This window comes from Aulonocara stuartgranti (genome assembly GCF_965226115.1).
Source record: "Aulonocara stuartgranti genome assembly, chromosome: 5".
NCBI lineage: Eukaryota > Metazoa > Chordata > Actinopteri > Cichliformes > Cichlidae > Aulonocara > Aulonocara stuartgranti.
The window spans coordinates 29,752,251-29,774,049 of NC_138943.1; the positions used below are offsets into that span (position 1 = coordinate 29,752,251).

The 21,799-nt window shown below is 42.3% G+C and overlaps 2 protein-coding genes across 2 annotated transcripts; both read left to right on the forward strand.

Moving 5' to 3' along the window:
• Positions 1 to 463: 463 nt before the first annotated feature.
• On the forward strand, positions 464 to 6,543 carry LOC309706604 (inositol hexakisphosphate kinase 2-like). The gene is made up of 5 exons (XM_082533296.1): positions 464 to 1,216; positions 2,840 to 3,062; positions 3,670 to 3,854; positions 4,316 to 4,491; positions 5,068 to 6,543. The coding sequence occupies exons 1-5, from the start codon at positions 958 to 960 to the stop codon at positions 5,710 to 5,712; spliced, it is 1,488 nt and encodes a 495-aa protein (XP_082389422.1). The 5' UTR covers positions 464 to 957; the 3' UTR covers positions 5,713 to 6,543.
• A 10,519-nt stretch (positions 6,544 to 17,062) lies between these two features.
• On the forward strand, positions 17,063 to 21,612 carry LOC309706301 (protein transport protein Sec61 subunit alpha-like 1). The gene is made up of 12 exons (XM_082532674.1): positions 17,063 to 17,295; positions 18,125 to 18,192; positions 18,327 to 18,392; positions 18,489 to 18,567; positions 18,748 to 18,879; positions 19,040 to 19,149; positions 19,266 to 19,419; positions 19,515 to 19,675; positions 19,757 to 19,954; positions 20,080 to 20,271; positions 20,364 to 20,440; positions 20,532 to 21,612. Exons 1-12 carry the CDS (start codon positions 17,289 to 17,291, stop codon positions 20,716 to 20,718), a joined length of 1,431 nt encoding a protein of 476 aa, XP_082388800.1. The 5' UTR covers positions 17,063 to 17,288; the 3' UTR covers positions 20,719 to 21,612.
• Positions 21,613 to 21,799: the final 187 nt, after the last annotated feature.

Genomic DNA, 21,799 nt, shown 5'->3' on the forward strand with positions numbered 1-21,799 from the left:
CTAAGAGTGACATTAAATTCGAGGCGTCTTCCTTTTTGCATGTTTTCCTGGAAGAGCAAAGCTACTTGTTCATCCAGGAGTCTAGTTTGACTTTTTTACTTATATTTGACTGCCGTTTTGCATTGGATGTCAGTTTGTGTGTTTAACTCCTGTCCTAGTTCTGTGCTTCTCTCCCCCACACCGTACGTCTTTTAAGGAAATGCTGGTGCTTATTCTGCCAGTTTGTTAAAACCCCCGCTGTCGCGCAGAGAAACAGCTGAGTTCAGCTCTGCCCTCCCTCCTTGTTTTTATTCTCCTCTTCCTCTCTCCCTTCACCCAGACTGCCCCCTCCCACCCCTGTCTTTGTTTGCTTGCTTCTCTGGGCTGCCACCCAACAACCTGCTTTAGATGCACGTGATTGGTGGGCTGCCTGTGATAGGGCGGGCCGAGTGTCAGGCTCCTGAGAGCTTTACCAGTAGCGAGCCAGCTCTCGTCTGTCATAAGGCGTCGAGTCTGCGGAGAAGGCACAAGCAGGAGCTGTGTCTGGTCGCCTTATCTGCCGCAGCAGCACAACTCCAAACCTTAATATATAAAGGACATAAGACGGCTTTGTTTTGTTTTTTTCTACCCGGCTACAAGGACTGTAAGGCAAGGAGCCGAAAGGAATTGAATATTCAGTAAACCTGAGTCGTGTTTTCTGTTTCTCTTCCTCCTTCCTGTCCTTTGTTTTCGAGCAGCAGTATCAGTGAGAGCATCGGCGCAGCAGATCACCATCACAGCAAATGCTTCGGAAAGCACCGCGGGAATAACTCATAAAAACAAACTGCGATCTTTAATGCAGCGTGTTAGGACTAGTCCTCTGGGGATCTGTAGCCCGTGAGTGTGTGCGAGTCCCTGCCGGAAAGGGCCCCCACCATATTGTTGGTGCGTGCGTCAGGAGTCTAATGCCCGCGGCAGTGTGGTCAGGGCCAGAGGAGGATGAGTCCGGCTGTGGAGGCTCAGGCCCAGGAGGTCATGGATGCGGAGCAAAAACAAAAGCAACAGAACAAGCTGCAGCACCAGCAGTGCTACATGGAGAAGGGAGTGATGCTTGAGCCCTTCGTGCACCAGGTCGGGGGACATTCCTGCGTCCTACGCTTTGGAGAGCAGACCATCTGCAAGCCTCTCATTCCCCGCGAGCATCAGTTCTACAAAAGTCTGCCTGCAGCAATGAGGAGGTTTACCCCCCAGTACAGAGGTAATGACAACTACTGTGTTTTTTCATGCATGTCTCTTTCTTTACGTGCATACTTATTTTTTGTGCATACATACATCAGATAGGGATAGATGTGTGCAGAGCCTGCTTGCATGTGTCAAGTGTGCAATTTTAGATTATTAGGAACTAGAGATGCCCATGTCTGCACAAGCAGGCGCTTGCCAGGTTTATACCGCATTGTGCCACAGGAGGGTGCTGTAGCTGAGGTTGTAATTGGGACAAACGGGCCTTTCAATTGTGCTGCTTGGCTACCTGAGTGATGAACTGAAGGTAAGTCAGGGTAGCAATTGCGAGCCACTGTTTTTGTGTTGTTTTACTTCTTTCTTTTTACCGGGCAACACACCAATGAGATGAAAAGGGGAACTATGTGAGGTTCTTCCTCCTTTGGATCCAGAAATTCAGGCAGTTGCTGGAGGTCATCACCTGCAAAGGTCAACGTAGATGGTGCCTCACAAAACCACTGAATGGCTTTGTATTATTTCACTGACGTTTGAGTCACTCCCACGTTTTTTTTCTTTTTGTTTTAAAGGTTGTCAAATATGAGGCATAGTGAGTGACGATAGCAAGCAGAAACTGTTGGACCGGTTAAACATACCATCTCTTATTTACATAGCCAACATTGTTCCTGCATTCATCTCATTCTTTCATTCAGAGAGTGTGATGGATTAAAGGGATTAAACTATGAGTTACAGCAGAAAGGCCTGTTCTTTACAGCAAAGCCCTTTGCTACGGTGTCCTTATTTCCCTTCACGTTACACTACAGCAGATCCTCTTTAAATGCTATCTAAGACCCTCCCTCAAAGAGCAGCGGAGCCGGTTCTTTTGTGTCACCAGCAGAGAATTGTAAGGTGATATAGAGCAAACGCGTGTCTCTGGTCATCCTAAAAAGCACTGTGCTGCCTTCAGTTTGCTGTCCCATATAATAGTTCCAACAAACCCCAGAAGTGATGAAGTTAAATTCACTCTGTAAATTGACTGTTTCGTGACACCTGTGCACTGTTTTCCATGTCAACAGTTTCCCCCATTTGTATTTGTCTTCACAATGAGGCATACTTGCTTGCTACATGCTTCACCTTCTCTCAGCTTGTGCTTCAGCCATACATGGGACGTGCATGAAGAGGAACGGGTGCAGCTGTTTTGGACAAAAGCAAATGGGAAAATTATGGAAATATATCTTTTCTGTTGAAGTTAACCGAACTTGAATCTTCCAAACTTTTCTGACTCACTGAAGCTCCTGTTATTTTTGTTAGAAGCATATATTTTCGGATGCTTTCTCCTGTACATGGCTTTCTGGTTCCTACACGTTTACAGTGTATGTATACTATTGATTAGTTTGCTTCAGATAATTGGTGGTAATCAATAAACTGAATTCTAAGTTTTTATAGCCTGGTGTCTTTTGTGTTTGGGCTGTTATTTGAATGTGTTGATTAGAGCTCAGTGTGCGTCAACCATCCACTTCAGTCATACTTTTGTATCGTGCTGCTTAAAGCAGTGATGAGATTTCCTTTAAGTTTGTCATCCTCTTTGATAGATTCCTGTGAAACAAATTCCCATCACTGTTCAGTGAGTCTGTGTCTAAAATGTACCTTTCTGTCTCTGTCTCAGGTGTGGTGTCCGTGAGCTTCGAGGAGGACGAGGAGGGGAATCTTTGCCTAATCGCCTACCCCCTTGATAGTGACCCAGCCACAGATCTGGTGAACAATGAGCACTCGGTGGACTGTGACCCCAAGAGTAAGATGATGACGTGGGGGAAAATGATGGCCTCCTCGCTGCTAGCGGACAGCAAAGATGGCCGAAGCCGCAACTCTCGTAAAGACAAGGAGAAGAGGTGAGGTGCAAGGAAATACCCTATCACAGACAGTAGTTGACTCAGGAACCTGTTAGTCATGATAAGACAAGACGTGTTTGATGCCTCAGCAGGTGGGAGCAAAGTGAGTCATTTTCATGCTGATCTCACTGCTCATGTAAAAGAAATTAAAGATGGTTTAGGAGCCGTTATGCACCCGTATTACGTTATAACCAACTTTAAATTTTCCGTGAATGTAGCTGTAGAGACATACCACGACTTATGATGCACACACTGACTGATCGTAAAGTTAGCCTCGTAATCGTAAGCCTAACTGTCTTTAAATACAGCTGGAGGCTGATCCTTGGAGAGAGGGTCAAAGAGTCATTGTTGCATAATTGCAATAGATTCATTCTAATGCCTTTATACAAAAGGAAAACTTTGACTTAGTTAGCCCTGCGCTGGGGAGGGATTATTGGGGTTAAACAAGGAAAACTGATGTTTGAATGCATGGATGGTGGCGAGCGAAAGATTCCACTTTGTACCTCTTTCCAGGAATTTTTTCTTTCTCCATACTTTACTCCCCATTTCCTGCTCTTTAGCCATGTGTAACTACAGTCGTTGCTGTCTTTCCCTGTCTTTCATTCAGTGTTCAAAAGCTGCAGGAGGACATGGAGTTGGAGTGGCTGAAGCAGGCCGAGGTGCTCTACTACCGACTAGAGGACAGCCACAGTAACGCTGTCCCACAGCTCAAACACAACCCTTGGAGCCTCAAGTGTCACCAGCAGCACCTGCAGAGGATGAAGGAGAATGCTAAACACCGCAACCAGTACAGTATCCTTTCGCTGACTGAGTTTTCTTTTGAAACTGGCTCATATGTGACTGCAGAGAAAAGCTACGTAATGTTATTTATTTATTTTTTTGGGGGGGGGATTGCAATGAAATGCATTGTAGGTTCCAGGCCAGTGTACATGGCATGAGTCCTGGCCAAGTAAGCCACCAGATTACGGTTATCAGTGGATTAGGTTCCTGCTGCCCGTTATCTAATACTTGTGCAGCTATTCTGTTCTCTGTTCTATGGCATTGCATTTCAAAAGCACTCTTATCGGTTACCTGATGTTGCTCTGATTTGATTTTACATATTGCAAATGTTAACGGGAGCTGAATCTTTCGAGACAACGCTCAGTTCTGTTGTTTTCTCATTCAGCCTCGTCCAGCAGGTTGAACTTAAAACTGGTTAGTCCAGAAGAAGGTAGTGTTTTGTCTGTCTTGTCTTCCTTGACCCATTTTCTCAGAATTCATTCTGCTTGAAAACCTGACCTGGCGGCACACAGTGCCGTGCGTGTTGGACCTAAAGATGGGCACGCGACAGCATGGAGACGACGCTTCAGAGGAGAAGAAGGCCATGCAGATACGCAAGTGCCAGCAGAGCACATCAGCCTTAATAGGAGTCCGTCTGTGTGGCATGCAGGTGAGCTTTCAGGCAAACGCTATTGTCTATACTCATTTCTTACTCTTAAAGAAATAGAAAAGAAATAGAAGATGATATTTGGGGGAAATATAGCTACATGAAATAAGAGTCATGTCTGTCTATTGAATGCTGTATAAGCTGACTTGTAGCTTAGTGTAAAAACCGGAAACAGACAGAAGGCTCACCCATTTAAAACATTACAGCTGTTTGTCAATTGTCTGAAAACACAATTTGAAACAATGTCTTGGTGGTTTATGTGGGTAATCCAGCTTTAGTGCCCAAGACTGCGACTGTTAAAAGTTAATGCTTTTACCCTACACTGCTACAAAATCTGCAACAGTTCCTATTGTAATCTGATTAACTTGTTTTATAGCCATCTAGCCTGAAACACGCTGGCCTTTTAATTATACGAGAACACGTCTGTCTGTTTGAAAACTTTGAATAAGGCCCAAAATATCTAGGTGAGGTGGAAAGATTGACTGCAGATACACTCTATAGCCATTTTAATGCGGATGTTTGAGAGTCTGTGAACTTTTCCAGCTTTTTCAACCTCTCCATGTTTTCTCATCACTACAGGTGTACCAGAGTGACACAGATCAGCTGATGTTTATGAACAAGTACCATGGCCGTAAACTGACCCTTGTGGGCTTCAAGGAGGCTCTGTTCCAATTCTTCCACAGCGGTCGGCGTCTGCGACACGAACTCCTTTCCCCGGTGCTCAGCAGGCTCAGAGAAATGCAGGCTGCACTGGAGGCCTGCGAATCCTACCGCTTTTACTCCAGCTCTCTGCTCATCATCTATGATGGAGCTCCACACAGAAAACACACACGCCGACACACTGAGGACGGGCTCTCTGAAGAGGAAGAAGATGAGGATGATGAGGACGAGGAGGTGCAAGCCGAGCCAGAAATGGACGAAGAGGAGGAGGAGGAGGAGGAGGTGGGTGAAGTTGCAGGTGCGCTTGGTTTTCCACACAGTCCCTCCACATCTAGTGATAGTAGCAGCAGCAGCGGGAGCTCAGGTATCAGCCAGGCTCACCTGTCCCGCTCAGACACGCACAGCTCCGTGGTGGATGTGAGAATGATAGACTTTGCCCACACCACCTGCAGACATTACCGGGAAGACAGCGTGGTCCACGAGGGCCAGGACAGCGGCTACATCTTTGGTCTCCAGAACCTGATCACCATCATTTCTGAGCTGGAGAACCAAAGTACAGACTGAATACTGACATAACATTCATCCGTTCAAACACAGAGGTACAATAACACACTGTCTGAACCTTGAACAAATGGAGGAAGAGCAGACTGCATTAAAGGGGAGAGAAATTCCTTCTCTTATCGTCAAAGTTGGACTTCATTGTAGCTGGTCTTTGATCGGACCCCCTTCCTGTTTCTGCCACCGGTGCTTTTCGATGTGGCCGTTGAGTACGTCCATCCTCAGGATGTGAAACAGACCTGCAAGTAACATAAAAGCCATCTGTGTGAATGATGCAGTGATTTACCCGTTGTCACCGTTCTGTTTTAACCCATTAAGTAACCATTAGAAAAAAGGGTAGGCAGCAAAAATTAAAGGCAGTTTGAGACAGTAGAAGTGTTTCCTTGTGTCTGATTTCCAAAGAAAAGTGTTGTCATTTTGCACACGCAAACATGCACTTCTGCTGAGTGCGTGTTTAGGCTGAGGGCTATCATAGAGAGCAGGAGTAGTATGAGAAGCGAGTCCACGGGAAGAGAGGCGGTGAGAGCACGCCCTCCATTCTCCTCTTTTACCTGGTCATTCTGCCATCCTTCTCCCCTGTTCATCTATATTCAAAGAGACTATATTCATATAGGTGTCAGAAAGAGGTGAGAGAGCTATTTATTTATATGACATCTTTCATAAAATAATCTAAAAGTTCAAAAATGTGAATGGAAGGTAGTACATTCCATGTTATTAATGTTACAATAATGATATTAATAAATATTGTTATTTGACATGTTTGGATACCTCTATCTTGTATATCTGTGCTGTCCACAGTTTGTTCACAGAAAAATTAAAAACCTTGGTTTGTGGTAACATCAGTGTCCTCTTTAATATTTGATGTTGGTTATTGTTTCGTTTGTTTGGTTTTTTTTTTTTGGGGGGGGGGGGGTTTTTTTACACGTTTACAGAGAAACCACATTTCCTGCTCAAACCAAAGGGAAATGTTGGCAGACAAATTTTATGCAAATGTGTGCTCGTTGCCTCTGTGCGTGAATGTATGGAGGCAGATGACCTCTTTTTGGCGTGCCGCTCAGTAAGTCCGTGATGACCAACTGATTAATAGATCTACCATCAACACTGAAAGTATGAGAGGACTGCAGACAATTCAGTGCAAGCAGGTGCCGGGGCTTGTTCCCCAACACCACCACCTGCTGTGAAGAATTACTAAGGCACATGCCCAGGCTACTGTGGATACTTCTTGTAATATTGTACAGCCAATACACCACCACCCTCACCTCCTCCTTGCCCCAAAACATATTTACAGCCTTACTCTTCGGTCTAGAAGAGTTTCTGTTGCGGGGCGAGAGGATGACGGCATCGTGTCCTGCCTCAGCCAGTCCCGGTCGTCTACAGCTGGTCTGTGGCAGAGTCATCTGCTCTTGGAGTCACAAGCTTCGTGTGATGTGAGGACAGCATCAGCAGTGTGAGTGGAGAGGAGCCGTTACGCAGACAAGCTTGTGTCAACAGAGTGCATGGGCCATTACTGCTCCGCTGTCCTGTCTGTGGAATGTGCTGTCCTGCTAGTACAGATATCCATCTGGCACCCGATATGAAATCAGTCAGAAGTATAAGGCACGATTATGTAACCGAAGTCTTATTTCTAAAGAAACATTTTGATATTTCAGTTAACGCACGCTGTAATCATCCACAACCGCACACGCTGTTCTCCTGTAAAATGAGAACCTAAGTATTATAAGACATTTTTCAGATATGGTGTTGGTTATAGTAGCATAAAAATAAAGCACAGCGTGTGCTGAATTACTGCCCGCGAATCACCATCTGTTACATGCTGGCGTGATTTTGAATGTGAGTGGTTTGTCTCATAAGGTCTGACATAGACATACTTCCCTAAACCAGTCATTGTATTTAAATGGGGAAATACAAAATGGCTAATAATCATTGTTTTGAAGATTTTGTTAGCCTCTGTATGTGCGTGTGTGATAATATTAATGCACATTTAAGTCTTTGTTTGGCTAAATATTGAGAATAACTCAGGTAAAATATTTTATATTTGTGTGTTATTGGAATTCTGCAGTATAGTGTGATAATCTGCTTACAGCACTGATCCCACTGGTTGACCTATGCTTGCTCTTAATACTGTGTTACAGCGTTGCTTGGCAATGACAAAAGGGGAGGACGCACACAGTTTTTGACAGTTCACCAAAGAAATTTATTAAACAAATGGAATAAACTTCAATACATCACAAAAGCACAAAATTAGCAGAGTGAAATTTAGGGAAAGCGCGTGTCCACTGGGTTGGCAATCACAGTCTAGAACCTTGCTGATTGTAACTGCGGTATCACTTTGAGACTACAATATAAATTCAAACCCCTACAGTTTGAGCAGACAGTTGTGGTAGCTCATTCCTCGGAGTGTCTTGTAATTGTAAAACAAAATGGTTTTGTTAATTCATAGAAAATGTGTTTTCAAAATGTGGACTCATTGTAAAAAAAACCCCAAAACGAACAAACAAAAACCTGAAATTTCTATGGTAGATGATGGAATTATTATTAATGGAGTTGTTAATTGTTTATATGTTACTTAATAACTGTGGTGTAGTATGAATAGCCATGGGACAGGTCTTCATTAGTAGGAAAAGTTGTAAAACTTTTGCCGATACAGTTAAAAGCCCAAAACGTAAGCCGCCCTTCACATTTTCCAAAGCCATCCAGTGAGTTGGATTGGAGTCTTTGGTGGACCAGTCCTGGCCCCTGGGCCTTATGCTTGACACCCTTGCTTTAGTCTTGGTAAGAGGGGAAAGATTTATGAGCACTTACTGTATTTGTATTAGCAAGAGTCCATCAGACCCCAGTGTTTGCCATGTTAAATGGAGTGCCAGGGATCTGCTGCGGAGCTGCTGTCAGTTTTGTGATGTCTTGGAGTTGTGTGCATGCAAAGGGATGGGGAGACTGATAGATGAGAGGATGGAGAAGATAAGCTCTCCGTCTCCACTGTGCTGCGAAGAGTGGGGGGGGGTATTAACCAGTGTTACATAACAGCCTCAGGGTCAGTGGGCTGCTTTCAACCATTAATGAGATCCCATTCTGTCACTGTGTTGTGAGCATGCGTGTGAGCACGTATATTACACAGATTCACTGTTGCGCTACGCTACAATTCTTGCTTATTTATTTATGAGACATTGTGTGTGTGTGTGAGCATGTGCATCATTGTGCCCCTTTGCTTTGTGAAGGTTGCTGCTGGAAGTGGAGCACTTGCATAACATTGGTTAAAATCACCATGGCAACAGCAGCCTTTGCCGGGAATGAAATAGTGTCAAAGCTTTTTGGGACGCCAGAGTAACAATCCCCCTCCTCATCACTATATGAATACACTTTCTGTCCCCGTAGGCTTCATTCATTAAATCTGCTCTAACATCTTACGAGCGCCGAGCCTTTCCTTGCACACCGTTCGCTCTCGCTTGTTCTTGCACATTCAAGGCAGCTGCATGTGAAACAAAGACAAAGACCTGCTGCAAGGAGTGCTTTGAAATTCATACTAAAGTTTGAGGCCATTCTTGTTTTTTCACTTCTGTCAGCTCATTTCTTTATCTCAGTACCTCAGTGTTTCAGTTATCTAATAACTATTATTATACAACTACCCCTTCCACGAGTCTTCAGTTCTTATGGAGGAAAGCCCAGATTAGGCCTGCTCCACTTTATTCTTGGTTCTTCTTTTATGTTTAAAGGACTCATCCTTGACTCGTGCTCAAACAGAGATATGCCTCAACATGCAAACATGAGAGGGGAAAAATAACACAGCTTTCTGCTTTTAATTTCAAGTGTTTGCAGTTTCAGTTGTTGGTAAACATCCATTAAATCTATTTTTAATTTCCTCCACCTGAGAACAGCGTGAAATCCTGATAGGTTCTACGAAATTTAAGATCAGTCCCTCTGCTAACCCTACATAAACTCACCCACATGCAAGCGCATTACAGCTTATGGTTTGAAATATAAAATAGATTTAAGGACTCGTCAATTCAAGATTATAATCAATAATGAAAAATGTTAGGTGTATGAAGACTAACTGCCCAGTGACTAACATGTGATCTGCTGCATCATATGTCTCACTGCCATCTGAGAATTGCTCCATTGTTTTCCACAGAATTTAGAGCTGCTGCCTCAGCCTGAGGCGAAAGTACACTGTGCTATTTATGTCTCCTATAGGACACTGCACTGATCTATCGTGCCAAAACCAGTTTATTGATGTTATATTGTTAATACCATTACATGTTTTTGTGCTATTTATTTCAGCAGATTGACCTAGACACTTTACTTGACAAGATTTAGCTTCATATCCTGTTTGTAAGGTTTGTTTTGCAAACTTCTAGCCTCATCAGACCAAAAGATACCACGCATAGATTCAGATTATACGGCTGGAATTGAATTTAATGCGTGCAGTTCATTTACACTCAGTAAAGTAGCACAAAATGAGCAGCTGAATGAGGACATAGAAGCAAAATATTTAGCTGTGAGTAGGCAAACTGTGAAATTTTGCCATATTCATGCTCAGATATAGACAGAAACTTGGAGATGCATCAGTCAGAAGCAGGGCCAGGCCTATTTTGACAGGTGTTAAATTGAGCTTACTCGACAGTGACGAGCCCTGCACAGGCAGTTACATAAACGGGTCAATAATGTTATAAGAGGGAGATGAAAGGCAGGACAACTGAATGGAGTCGTTACCTTTTCTACTATTTCTCACACATTGGGATTATACAGAAAAAAAAAAACCATTGTGTAATATGATGATGATTGTGAGGATTAATCCCCTGACCTGCTTTAAAAAATATACATAAATTTGATAAGAGCTCAGGCAGCAGTGAGGTGTGTGTGTGTGTGTGTGTGTGTGTGTGTGTGTGTGTGTGTGTGTGTGTGTGTGTGTGCACCATGTTTGCATATCTTTGTGGGGACCAAAAATTGGAAGTTTACTATACTTGTGGGGACCAACAGCCCTTATGGGGACAAAATCCCAGCCCCCACGAGTTCGAAGTCACTATCGAGACTCAAAATGTGGTTTTAGTGTCAGGGTTAGAATTAGGTTATGGTTAGGGTCAAGGTAAACAGCTAGGGAAAGCATTATGTCAATTAGATGTCACCACCAGGATATGACAACACACCTGTGTGAGTGCTTGTTTGTGTGTGGATGCAGAACCTGCTTATGCAGTCACACAGTTTGGTTTCAGGTCAGTGCTGGAGAAAGCTGCCCTTTACTCAGAGCAACATCAGGATTTTTTATTGCAACATATAAATCCAAATGGAAAGTTTTTCTGTGATGTGCATTTTAGATATGCATGTGACGTAGATGTGCTGTGAAATGAATTAACCCACGACAAATGATAGTTAGAAGTTAGTGTGGTACTTTATTGTATGACAGTATTCAGCCATGAAGATCTTTTTATTGCAATGATTAAAAAGGGACTTTTAATGTCAAAATATGGGATTGTGTAATTTCATTTTACCAAAACATGCTCCCTAAGATCTAGACTCCTTGTCACAGGAGGTAAATTTCTTTCCTTTTCCACACAAGCAGTGCAAATGTGAAATGGTGTATGTGTGTACTGTATATATGAAAATGCTTCAAAAATTAGGAATATACTATGTAAAACTTGAGATTAATACTAGACAACAAACAAACAAAAAGAAAAAATGTTCTTTGTCTGGAAATGACATGAAATAATCAGAGTAAATACTGAAAATTGATGACATAATGGGAGTGATTGTTTATCACAGCATGATAAAATCATGTCATAACCTCATTCCTGTCTGTTTCATTCAGTTCATCAAATCCCAGCTCTTGTACTTCATCCAGCTCTTACACACAGAGCAGCATTAACACTAGGAGAGCCCATGTCTAGCGGGTTTTAACCACTGAATGGAATCAAATGGACTGTCCAGTCACAGAAAGAGCCAGAAAGATGGTTCACACACGCAACAGAGGACAGGCGAAATCGAGCCAAGATGTAATTAGTGTGTTACATAACGTTGGCGGTGACGCTGTCTACCAGGCACTGAGCTGGCCTGAGGCGCTTGTTGTGCACATCCCTGTCAACCTATCATCCTCATTTACACTGACCTCTTAATTACTCTAATGAAGCATCACAAAAACAGATTAACAATAAACAAACTATTTGTGCAAGCTAACCCATGAAGGTCGAATCAATAGAAAGACTTTCTGACCTCTTAAACCAGACTTTGGGTGTCACTGGATTTGTACTACTCCGCTAGGCCTCTATAGGATTAGTCATGGATTACATCAGTTTAGGCTTTAGTTGGAAATTAGATAAATACTGTGAATACATAAAACCATTGTTTGGAAGGCTTTACGGTCATAGGTGACTGCCAAAGCGAGTTCATGGCCTCCTGTTGTTTTACAGATAGACACCAGACATGGTGTTATAAAGTGAGAATTCAGGTACGGCAGCCAAGGCTACATCCCATTTCTTTCTCTTTCTAACTATGCTTCGATGTGCTCTATCCTCAGTGGCGGGTTTATATAACACCAATATATATAATAACCTAAATAGCACTGGGCACTGAGGTGTTATTTCGGGAGTATCTATAAAGTCATGATTAAACAAGACTGAGGAGCACAAACTATTGTACCTGTGTGTGAAGGAAGCATAAAACTGGGTTGACTGGACATCACTGCCTTTTATTCTACTGGTTTCAGTCCACTCCCAGCTTCTTTAATGCAATTTTATTACCCAAACCTCCCTAATTTGCTGAGGACAGCTGCCCACTGACTGAGTAAAGGCTCACACATGCCTCCACGCCCTTGGGCACAATTCACTGTTTACATTCACACATCTCTAAAAATAAGGATAAAAATCTGTGAGTCATCTGGAACAGACGCAAACTACCCGACTGGCCTCCCACTGCTCAGTCGGGCTGCACGTCTGTGTCACCCTAGACGACATCACTATGTGGAGGCATATGTGTCTGCTTATGTGTAGGTGAATACACCAGGGTGTAATTTATTCTGAAACTGAGGTCAGAAATCATGGATATGATGATACGTGATGTACTTTACAACCGCAGCAGTATGTGAAGGGAAAGTTAAACTAATTAATGGCTTTTTTTTTTGTTAAGTCTCTTTTTCGCCCTGCGACTGAAGAGGGAGTGTTGCTGCTTTTCATCAAGAAACAATTAACTGACATCCAAATGAATGAATTTAATTACAGCATGTTTACCAGCTGTAGAAAGCCAGTAACGTCGTTGGACAGTTATTAGCTGACAAATCAGGTAGGACTTCTAAGGCCTTACTTGGCAGTAAGTGGGTTTCTCATATTGGTCAAATATCCATACTGGCTGATTAAACATGGTGATGGATGATGTTTTTCTGTACCAGATGAAGTGTTCAAAGTCAGCCTGAAGAAGAGCTGAAAGACTTCAGTTATTTTATGTCATGAAGATTTTGATATTTGCAAAACTGCTATTTTAAACATAGGTAAGACATAATGTGCAGACAATTAAAATTCTCCTTACAGTATTGCGCAAAAGTATTGAGCCACCCTTCATTTCTTTATATTTTGCTTCAAAGGAGCCATGTATCCCATGTATTGACCTCCCCAGTGTCACGGGACCAAGTGGTCTGTACTGAACAGGACTCAGGTGCAGAAACCCAGAGCAGAGACAGCAGATGATGTAACAATGATTTATTAGGCTTAAGTGCAAGAAACGTAGCAAGGACAAAAAACCAATAAGACGTGGAGTTTAACGTGGCGTGGCCTGGGAAACGTGGCGAGGGAATGGGGCCTGAGATGCAGAGTGGAGCTGAGCAGGGAACAGTCACACTGAAGAGAGAAGACAGTGGAGTCAGGGAGGTAATGGAGGTAGCTCTGAAGCGGTAAGTTGTAAGAGTAGCAATTCTTACTTGCAGTAGGGCACATAGAGTGGCGTGGCAAGGTTGACCTGAGTCAAAATGTTTGCTTGGTATTCTGAGGTAGAGCGTGAGCCAAGGTGAATCCAGCAACTGCAGCACAAGAAAGTCTTGCTAGCAAGCTAAAACGCAGCAAGAACTTGAAGCATAAGGCCTGTTAACAACATGGGTTGATGACGAACTGGCAGTGAATGAACATCAACGTGTGGCTTAAATCCCTCTGGCTTGATTGCCTGCAATAGGCTCCAGGTGTGCAGGAGCTGGAGGAGTTGGCCCTGCCCAGGGGCGGATCCCAGGTAAGTTCAGGAGCCTTATGGAAATTCCTGCCACCCACCACAGACCATGACACCCAGAGCCTGGGCCTTAACATTACTGAAACAGTGTGAGGTCATCTTAATAGAGAACAGAGCAAAAATCAGCCAACATCTAAAGAAGAGCTTTGAGTGTTTTCCAAGGACCGTGGAGAACTATTACTACTTAGAGAAATGACCAAGAGAGTTCAAGCTGTGTTGAAGAATAAATGTGGTCGTTCCAAACATTGGACTGTACAAATTCACATTTCACTGCACCTCACATTCCTCTAGCAAAATATGAAGACACGAGGAGTGACTCAAGACTTTTGCACAATACTGTAAGCACCATTTTAATTATTGTTAGCAAAAGAAATGCCAGAAAATGTTTATTTTTGTATTTTTATTCTTTTCATTGAAAGAAATTGATTACATTTTTTATGCCTTACAGCAAAAGCAAGTTTCACTTCCAAGTTTCATTTAAAATGTTTTTAAATGAAACAAAATTAGGAAAGCAGTGGTAGTTTATCCATTGCGTTATCTTAGGTTTTCCTAAAATGATCTAATATCCCTATACTTTTAATAGGCCTGTCTATATGATAAAAGTCCTGTGCATCATGAGGTGTATTGCATTTTAGGCCACCAAAATAATTTTGTTACCAAAGAACAGTCTTGATTCCAAATTTTTCTTTTTGCCACAAAAAAGTGCAGCAAAGTCTTTTTTGGTTTCATTAGAAATAATTATCATACATCTCAGCTTGAACTCATATTTATCTGTTTTATAAAGTTTAATCACTTGTAATTTGTTTGACTACACTGACAGGCTTTAATATTTACTTTATAGTTATTTCTGTTACAGAATTTAAAAAGTCAGTTAATGTGAAATTTGTGAGGTCTCATTTGTAAGCATTAAAACATAGTTCAACAAGGCACTGTTTGCCCTTCTGGGAGCTTTTTGCTTTTAGCCAAAGAGGAAATCTCATCAGATTTACATTCACCAACTCCTGGGTCCAGCCCAGAGGATAGGTTTGACTTTGAGCACCTGAGCCTCTGGCAAGATGCAAATTTAAAATGCAAAACAGTGGGAAGAGTCTCTCTGCTGTGGCTTGAGGTTTCATGTAATACATAATTGAAGGCTGCAGACAGCCACCGTATCCTCCATGGAAGTGCACATTTACTGACTGACATTATAGTTTCATTTGCTTGAAATTTTCCTATTGCGTCTTTAGACTGCTGTTTTCCATGAATTTTTGATTCAGTTGTTTTCTATAGGAAAAAACCCCATGTAATACAAAAAATATATGCACACATACTTGTAATAACTTGTATTTAGTTTCCACATGACTGGCAGGAAAAAATTTAATTTGGATTTTAATAGAATTCAAAGTAGTGGGAAAACCAGAGACTGGTGGGAGGCTGTGTGGAATTTGCTTGTCCTCACCTCACTGTTAGCTCACAGCTCTGCGGTCATTATGTAACCACATGAACAAATATCTCTTTATCTTAGGGCAGATGAGCAGGCTCCCAGCCACCCTCCACTGTGTGTGTGTGTGTGTGTGTGTGTGTGTGTGTGTGTGTGTGTGTGTGTGTGTGTGTGTGTGTGTGTGTGTGTGTGTATATATTTCCTGCTGAAAAACAAATCAAGTTATTGTTTATAGCAGGTCCACAGAGTCTGACTGATCAGACGGACAGCCGGCTGAAAGATTCAGTTGACATTGTGCTGTTATTTGAATCTACAGGTCAGTGCTCGTCACCATTAAATACCAATGAAGACTTCACAAAGTATAACAAAGTGATGACATTCGCACAGAAATTCAGCCCTAAATCAATGGATTTATGTGTGGAGGTTGTTTAATTACTCAATCAACAGTGAATTTTAAAAAAAATCATGAAACACACACACACACACACACACACACACACACACACACACACACACTTTACATCAAGGCTATAGCAACACTGAGCTCTAGTGGTGAGAACTGATATTTTAAAGCAGGGATGTCAAACACAAGCCCCTAGGAAATGACGGAAATGTTCATGATTCTCGTGATCGATGGAAATTTAGGTTCAGGCAATATACAACCAGAACTTTTTCTATAATTATACACATCATGTGGAAAAAACAGAGACTGCTGAAAATGCCATTCTTTTTCTTACATTGAGATACATCTGGGACTTAATGTGTAGTTGCAGATCTTTACACTGACAGAAAGCGGAGTTTCCCTTGTCGTCCACTTAAGAACAAACTGGTCTGTATGATGTAGAAATTAATTAGCTCTCAGTTCACTGCTGATATCTTTCCTCCTTGCCATTGTGTTAACACACACCTGAATGATCCAGTGCAGGATACTGCCAAACCCCTACATTTATAGATGTTCTCACATTTGTTGTTCAAATAATTATTAAATGATAATCAGATTAGTCAGCTGATTTGATTGTTAATCGCTGGCTGCTACTTACCTTCTATTCCTAGCACTAAGCAGTAAGAGTGCAGTTAGTTTGTCACACACTGTTTCTGAACTTTAGATTCATTTTTACAAAATGACTAATGAAATGGCATAAGATGCAATGTTTTGTTGTTTGTCTGAGACTGAGTTTATTTAACGCCTGCCAAGGACCAACCAGGTGATGATTTTACTGTGTCAATTATTATGCATAAAAGCTTAAAACTGAAGCAATGTGTACTTTTTTGAAATCTAATTATACTGAAGAATAGGGAAAGTGGGGCCATACCAAATCTACCAGGAGAACATCTTCTTAAATATCTTCTCAAATACCTAAGCTGGGCAACACTGGGGTGGGGCTATTTGGGGGTCTGTGTGCTTCTAGAAGTTCAGGGTAACCAGGAGGATTTATTTCTGTAATTATGAGGCATCGATATAAGAGGTAAATACAAATATGTTTTTAATGCCGTCAGCACTGAAACACACGTCGAGCACTACTGATAGTAAAACTTATGTGGAAACTACATTTATTGGTGGAAACCAATGAGGGCAGCAAAGCACCTTTCAGCTTGTCGTCTTCTCAACCGAAGAAGGAAATGACGCTCGCTGGAGGTTGGGGCGCCCCCTGTAGGGTAGGAGGACTTTGTGATATAGCTGCTAGAATATAAATGTTAAAAAATTAAAATCACGCATTTTCCGAGTTAATATTGTTGGTTTATCAGCTCTGGCAACGTGTCTTCACAGACCGAGCTGTGGACGGCCTGCAGCGGGCTTCGTGTCGGCTCTGCTGGGCTCGGAGCAGTGACGTGGGGTAGCGGCTTGTCTGGTGACGTGTCTCTACGGCTCGCTCTTTTCTCACGGAGCGGCTGATGGAGCCACACTGAAATTGCACAGCACTCAAACGGATACCAGTAACACGGCAGGAGTCGGACTAAGGACACCATGGGAAGTACGTGTTATGTTTTCTTGTGTATATGCTTGTTTTTGGTGCCCTAAAATACCTGCTATATTTTTCCTTTTTAAAATCTCGAACATTAAAGGGCACTCGGCGCTCGTCGGAGAAGCTAATTGGCTAACCTTGGCCAGGTTATGTGGCACTTGGAGCTAGCTCATAACGGGAGAAGGTTCACAGCCTAGTTATTTTTCGATTAGATTAAGTACCATTGTAGTGATTTATATCACGCTGGGATGCCTCTTGTGTGTCTCTTTGAGCTGTGTGTCAACTCTTCATCTTAGAAAATGATGGATAACTTGTTCTGTGATTGAACGCCAGTTAGCATCACGCTAAATGAACTAACCATGTACAGCACAGAGGTCTTTACTTTCCCTTCACTTTTATAATGTAACTGGCTTTTAAGTCCAGTTTGACTTTCTGTGCGGCTGGGGAGCAAAAAAAAGAAAGAAAGAACCGAAGCGTGTGTGAAATCACTTTCTGTCATAGTCAGTTTCATTGATTAATAGATCGGATCAAGGTGACAAAACATTAGGCAGCTCCACCGTAAGCGGTCTAAAAGTGAGCACACACCTAATATTAGTAACTCCCAGCTGTGCTTACCTTTCTACATCCTCGTTGTTGCATTTTAGCGTGATGACGAGACTGGCTTGTTTGGTTTTGCTGCCAGCTGTTTAGCTGCTGGTTAGTGATGACGTAGCATCAAAGTAGATCTGGCTAAAGAGGAACAAAAGCTCAGATGTTGTCGATACTCATTGTAGAGCTGCTTGATGTGTTGTTTGGTGTAAATGCATATACATTTCTTAACTCGTCATTCTCTTTTTAGTCAAATTTTTGGAGGTCATCAAGCCGTTCTGTGCAGTCCTGCCAGAAATCCAGAAACCAGAAAGAAAGGTAAGCTTTGAGCTTTAGTTTAGTACATTAGTACACAGTGGTGATGATTTACACCATGAATGAATGCGAACAACAGCTTATCATCTCCTCTGTTTTTCCTCTTTTTTTAATTTTTTTTTTTTTAAACCTTGCAGATTCAGTTTAGAGAAAAAGTACTATGGACCGCCATCACATTATTCATCTTTTTGGTGTGCTGCCAGGTTGGTATCTGTCAGTGACAGTCTTCCTACTGGTTGTGCTTTTGGTCATAGTGCTTTGTTGCATAATTTTTTTCTCTTTTTTTTTTGTTCTTGCAGATCCCACTCTTTGGCATCATGTCATCAGATTCAGCAGATCCCTTCTACTGGATGAGAGTAATCCTGGCCTCCAACCGAGGTGTTTACTTATATTTAATTGGTTTCAAAAGAACTTTGCATTTTGCGTTCTTTGTGACTTTGCCAAGGAGAAATAATCTAATCCCACTGTCTTGTCATGCAGGACGTAATCTTTTATCACGTGTCGTAAGTCAAAGGTCAAAAGTTGTTTTGTGTTTGTGACGCTGACTGTGTTCTTCAGGTACTCTGATGGAGCTGGGTATCTCACCCATTGTCACCTCAGGCCTCATTATGCAGCTGCTGGCTGGTGCCAAGATCATTGAGGTGGGAGACACTCCTAAGGACAGAGCCCTCTTCAACGGAGCTCAGAAATGTAGGTGTTATTATTACTCATCAGACAGTTGCTATTTTCAGAAGCTGTCACGTACCTTTTTGAAGCTTTAAAGATGTCTTTGATACTCTGATGCTTGCACTTTCATAACAGCTCTCATTTCAGTTGTGCCTGTTTCACATTTTTTGATGTACTTTTGCAGTGTTTGGAATGATCATCACCATTGGACAGGCTATTGTGTATGTCATGACTGGCATGTATGGAGATCCTTCAGAGATGGGTGCTGGGATATGCTTGCTCATCATCATCCAGGTTAATATAAATTACAACTGCTAACACCATATGAAAAAAATGATTTAAACTTTTTAACCTACCTACAAAATGAGCATTTGTCAAGAAGAGCGTTAAACTCCTGCCTTTGTCTCCAGCTCTTTGTTGCAGGTCTGATTGTCTTACTACTGGACGAGCTGCTGCAGAAGGGTTATGGCCTGGGATCTGGTATTTCTCTCTTCATTGCAACCAATATCTGTGAGACCATCGTCTGGAAGGCCTTCAGCCCCACGACTGTCAACACTGGCAGAGGTATTGGCACTAAGAAACAAAAGGCTTTAAAGCTGAGTGATTGCAGAGCGAGGTGTATCTATATTACACTCACTTAATCTGTGGGTCTTTCCCAGGTACTGAGTTTGAGGGAGCCATCATCGCTCTTTTCCATCTGCTGGCCACCCGTACAGACAAAGTGCGTGCTCTAAGAGAAGCCTTCTACAGGCAGAACCTGCCCAACCTCATGAACCTCATCGCCACTGTCTTTGTGTTTGCAGTGGTCATATACTTCCAGGTGACTTACTGTTTATCTCACCTGATTTTTATTCGACTCTGAGGAATATGCATTGTATTAAATCAAATGTTTCTTCATCAGGGCTTCAGGGTTGACCTGCCCATCAAGTCAGCACGCTACCGTGGCCAATACAACACCTACCCCATTAAATTGTTCTACACCTCCAACATCCCCATCATCCTCCAGTCTGCCCTGGTCTCCAATCTGTATGTGATTTCTCAGATGCTCTCAACACGTTTCAGTGGCAACTTCCTGGTCAACCTCCTGGGAACCTGGTCTGTAAGTACATTTAGTCCAAGTCATGGCAGCATAGATATGAAGCAGGCGACTTAAATGTTGCTTTATTAAGAGGAGCCATGGCTCATCTCCACCCTATTCAGTACAAATACAATATTTGTGTTTAGGACACTTCGAGTGGAGGACCAGCTCGTGCCTACCCAGTGGGCGGTCTGTGCTACTACCTTTCTCCACCTGAATCATTTGGTTCGGTTCTAGACGACCCCGTTCACGCCGTCATCTACATTGTGTTCATGCTCGGCTCCTGTGCCTTCTTCTCCAAGACCTGGATCGAGGTCTCAGGATCCTCTGCCAAAGATGTAAGTGTGTCTTCGTGCAAACATGTAGGGTTTTCATTATGTCAGAGTCATGTATTAAATATGTCCACCAATTTTTATTTTGTGCATCTCAGGTGGCGAAGCAGCTCAAGGAGCAGCAGATGGTAATGAGAGGACACAGAGAGACCTCCATGGTGCACGAACTTAACAGGTACACACAAAAAAAGACTTGGAAATGTGCTCTTAGGTTTAATGTTTGCAGAATATTTAAGTCTTTATTTCTGTCCAATTTCTATCTGCAGGTACATCCCCACAGCTGCTGCATTTGGTGGGCTCTGTATAGGAGGGCTCTCAGTCATGGCAGACTTCCTGGGTGCCATCGGCTCAGGTACAGGAATCCTGCTGGCTGTGACCATCATCTACCAGTACTTCGAGATCTTCGTGAAGGAGCAGAGTGAAGTTGGCAGCATGTCAGCGCTGCTCTTCTAGAAAACACTAATTTTTTTTTTTTTTGCGACAGACACAAAAGAATCCACCCCTATCAATGTTTTTTTTTTTTATTTTTTATGTTGCAATATGTACAATCAGTCTGTTTTGCAGCTGGAAGGCGTCAATTTTATGCCATCGTCTTTGCGCTCCACCACACTGCTCCTGCATTTCAATGCTGAGAAAACTTTTGGCTACGTCCAGGGTTGAGCATGGTATTGTGTGTCTTTATTTCCTTTTTTTTTTTTTTTTTTTTTTGTCCCAGTAGCAGTTACCCATCTCTCTGCAGGCTGCCTGAATCCCCACTGACTGTCTTATCAGCTAAAGAAGACCTTAAAAAAAGTTTGAGGTGCTGTTTTTGAATGACCTCAGGCATTGATCATTGCAGCATGTTCAAGGAACACTAACACAGCATGTTGATGCTTATTTCAAGCTGAAAGCACTGCCTGGATATATCAGGGGGAACTGAAAGAAAGCCACCTTGTTCATCACCTAGCAATCATTTTGAGGTTTCTGGGAGCCTATAGTAGGATATGGAAAGTACAGATAAGATATGTTTGTACTCCTGATAAGGTTTCTGGTAATCTCATACAGTTTACCTTTGCTTTGATTTTAAATCTCATGGACTATGTTTATATTCACTCTGGTCTGATGTAAGGCGCAGTGGTTGTCCTCTTGTCTCTGGGTCCTCAAAGGAAAGTGTTTGTCTGTGTTGTCATGCTCTTTTTATTCCCAGACTGAATCGCTGCACAAAACTGCCGAGATGGTCGGGATGAGGGTGGGTTTGATAGGGATGGAAAAAGGGGTCTCATTTTTGTTTTTACTTTATGTAACAGACATAATTGCGTTATTAAAAAAACAGGATTTGTTTTCCAATACACTTGGAAATTGTTTTGATTTTTGTTGTTGTTGTTGTTTTTATTTACAGTAGCAACTATTCTTGCCACATGTTATTGATACAGCAACCAACACGTAGATAATGAGTTACTATTTAGTTAAAAGTTTATATCTAGAGTAGGGCATTATTGGGTGCTGTAACTGTGACTTCCTGTAGAGGTCACTGTCGTTTGAGATACCTGCTCCA

Coding starts and splice junctions, on each gene's coding strand:
- LOC309706604 (XM_082533296.1), top strand. CDS start 958: ATGAGTCCGGCTGTGGAGGCTCAGGCCCAGGAGGTCATGGATGCGGAG. Junction 1,217..2,839: donor GTTTACCCCCCAGTACAGAG/GTAATGACAACT, acceptor TCTCTGTCTCAG/GTGTGGTGTCCGTGAGCTTC. Junction 3,063..3,669: donor CGTAAAGACAAGGAGAAGAG/GTGAGGTGCAAG, acceptor TCTTTCATTCAG/TGTTCAAAAGCTGCAGGAGG.
- LOC309706301 (XM_082532674.1), top strand. Junction 18,568..18,747: donor AATCCTGGCCTCCAACCGAG/GTGTTTACTTAT, acceptor TGTGTTCTTCAG/GTACTCTGATGGAGCTGGGT. Junction 19,420..19,514: donor GACTGTCAACACTGGCAGAG/GTATTGGCACTA, acceptor GGTCTTTCCCAG/GTACTGAGTTTGAGGGAGCC.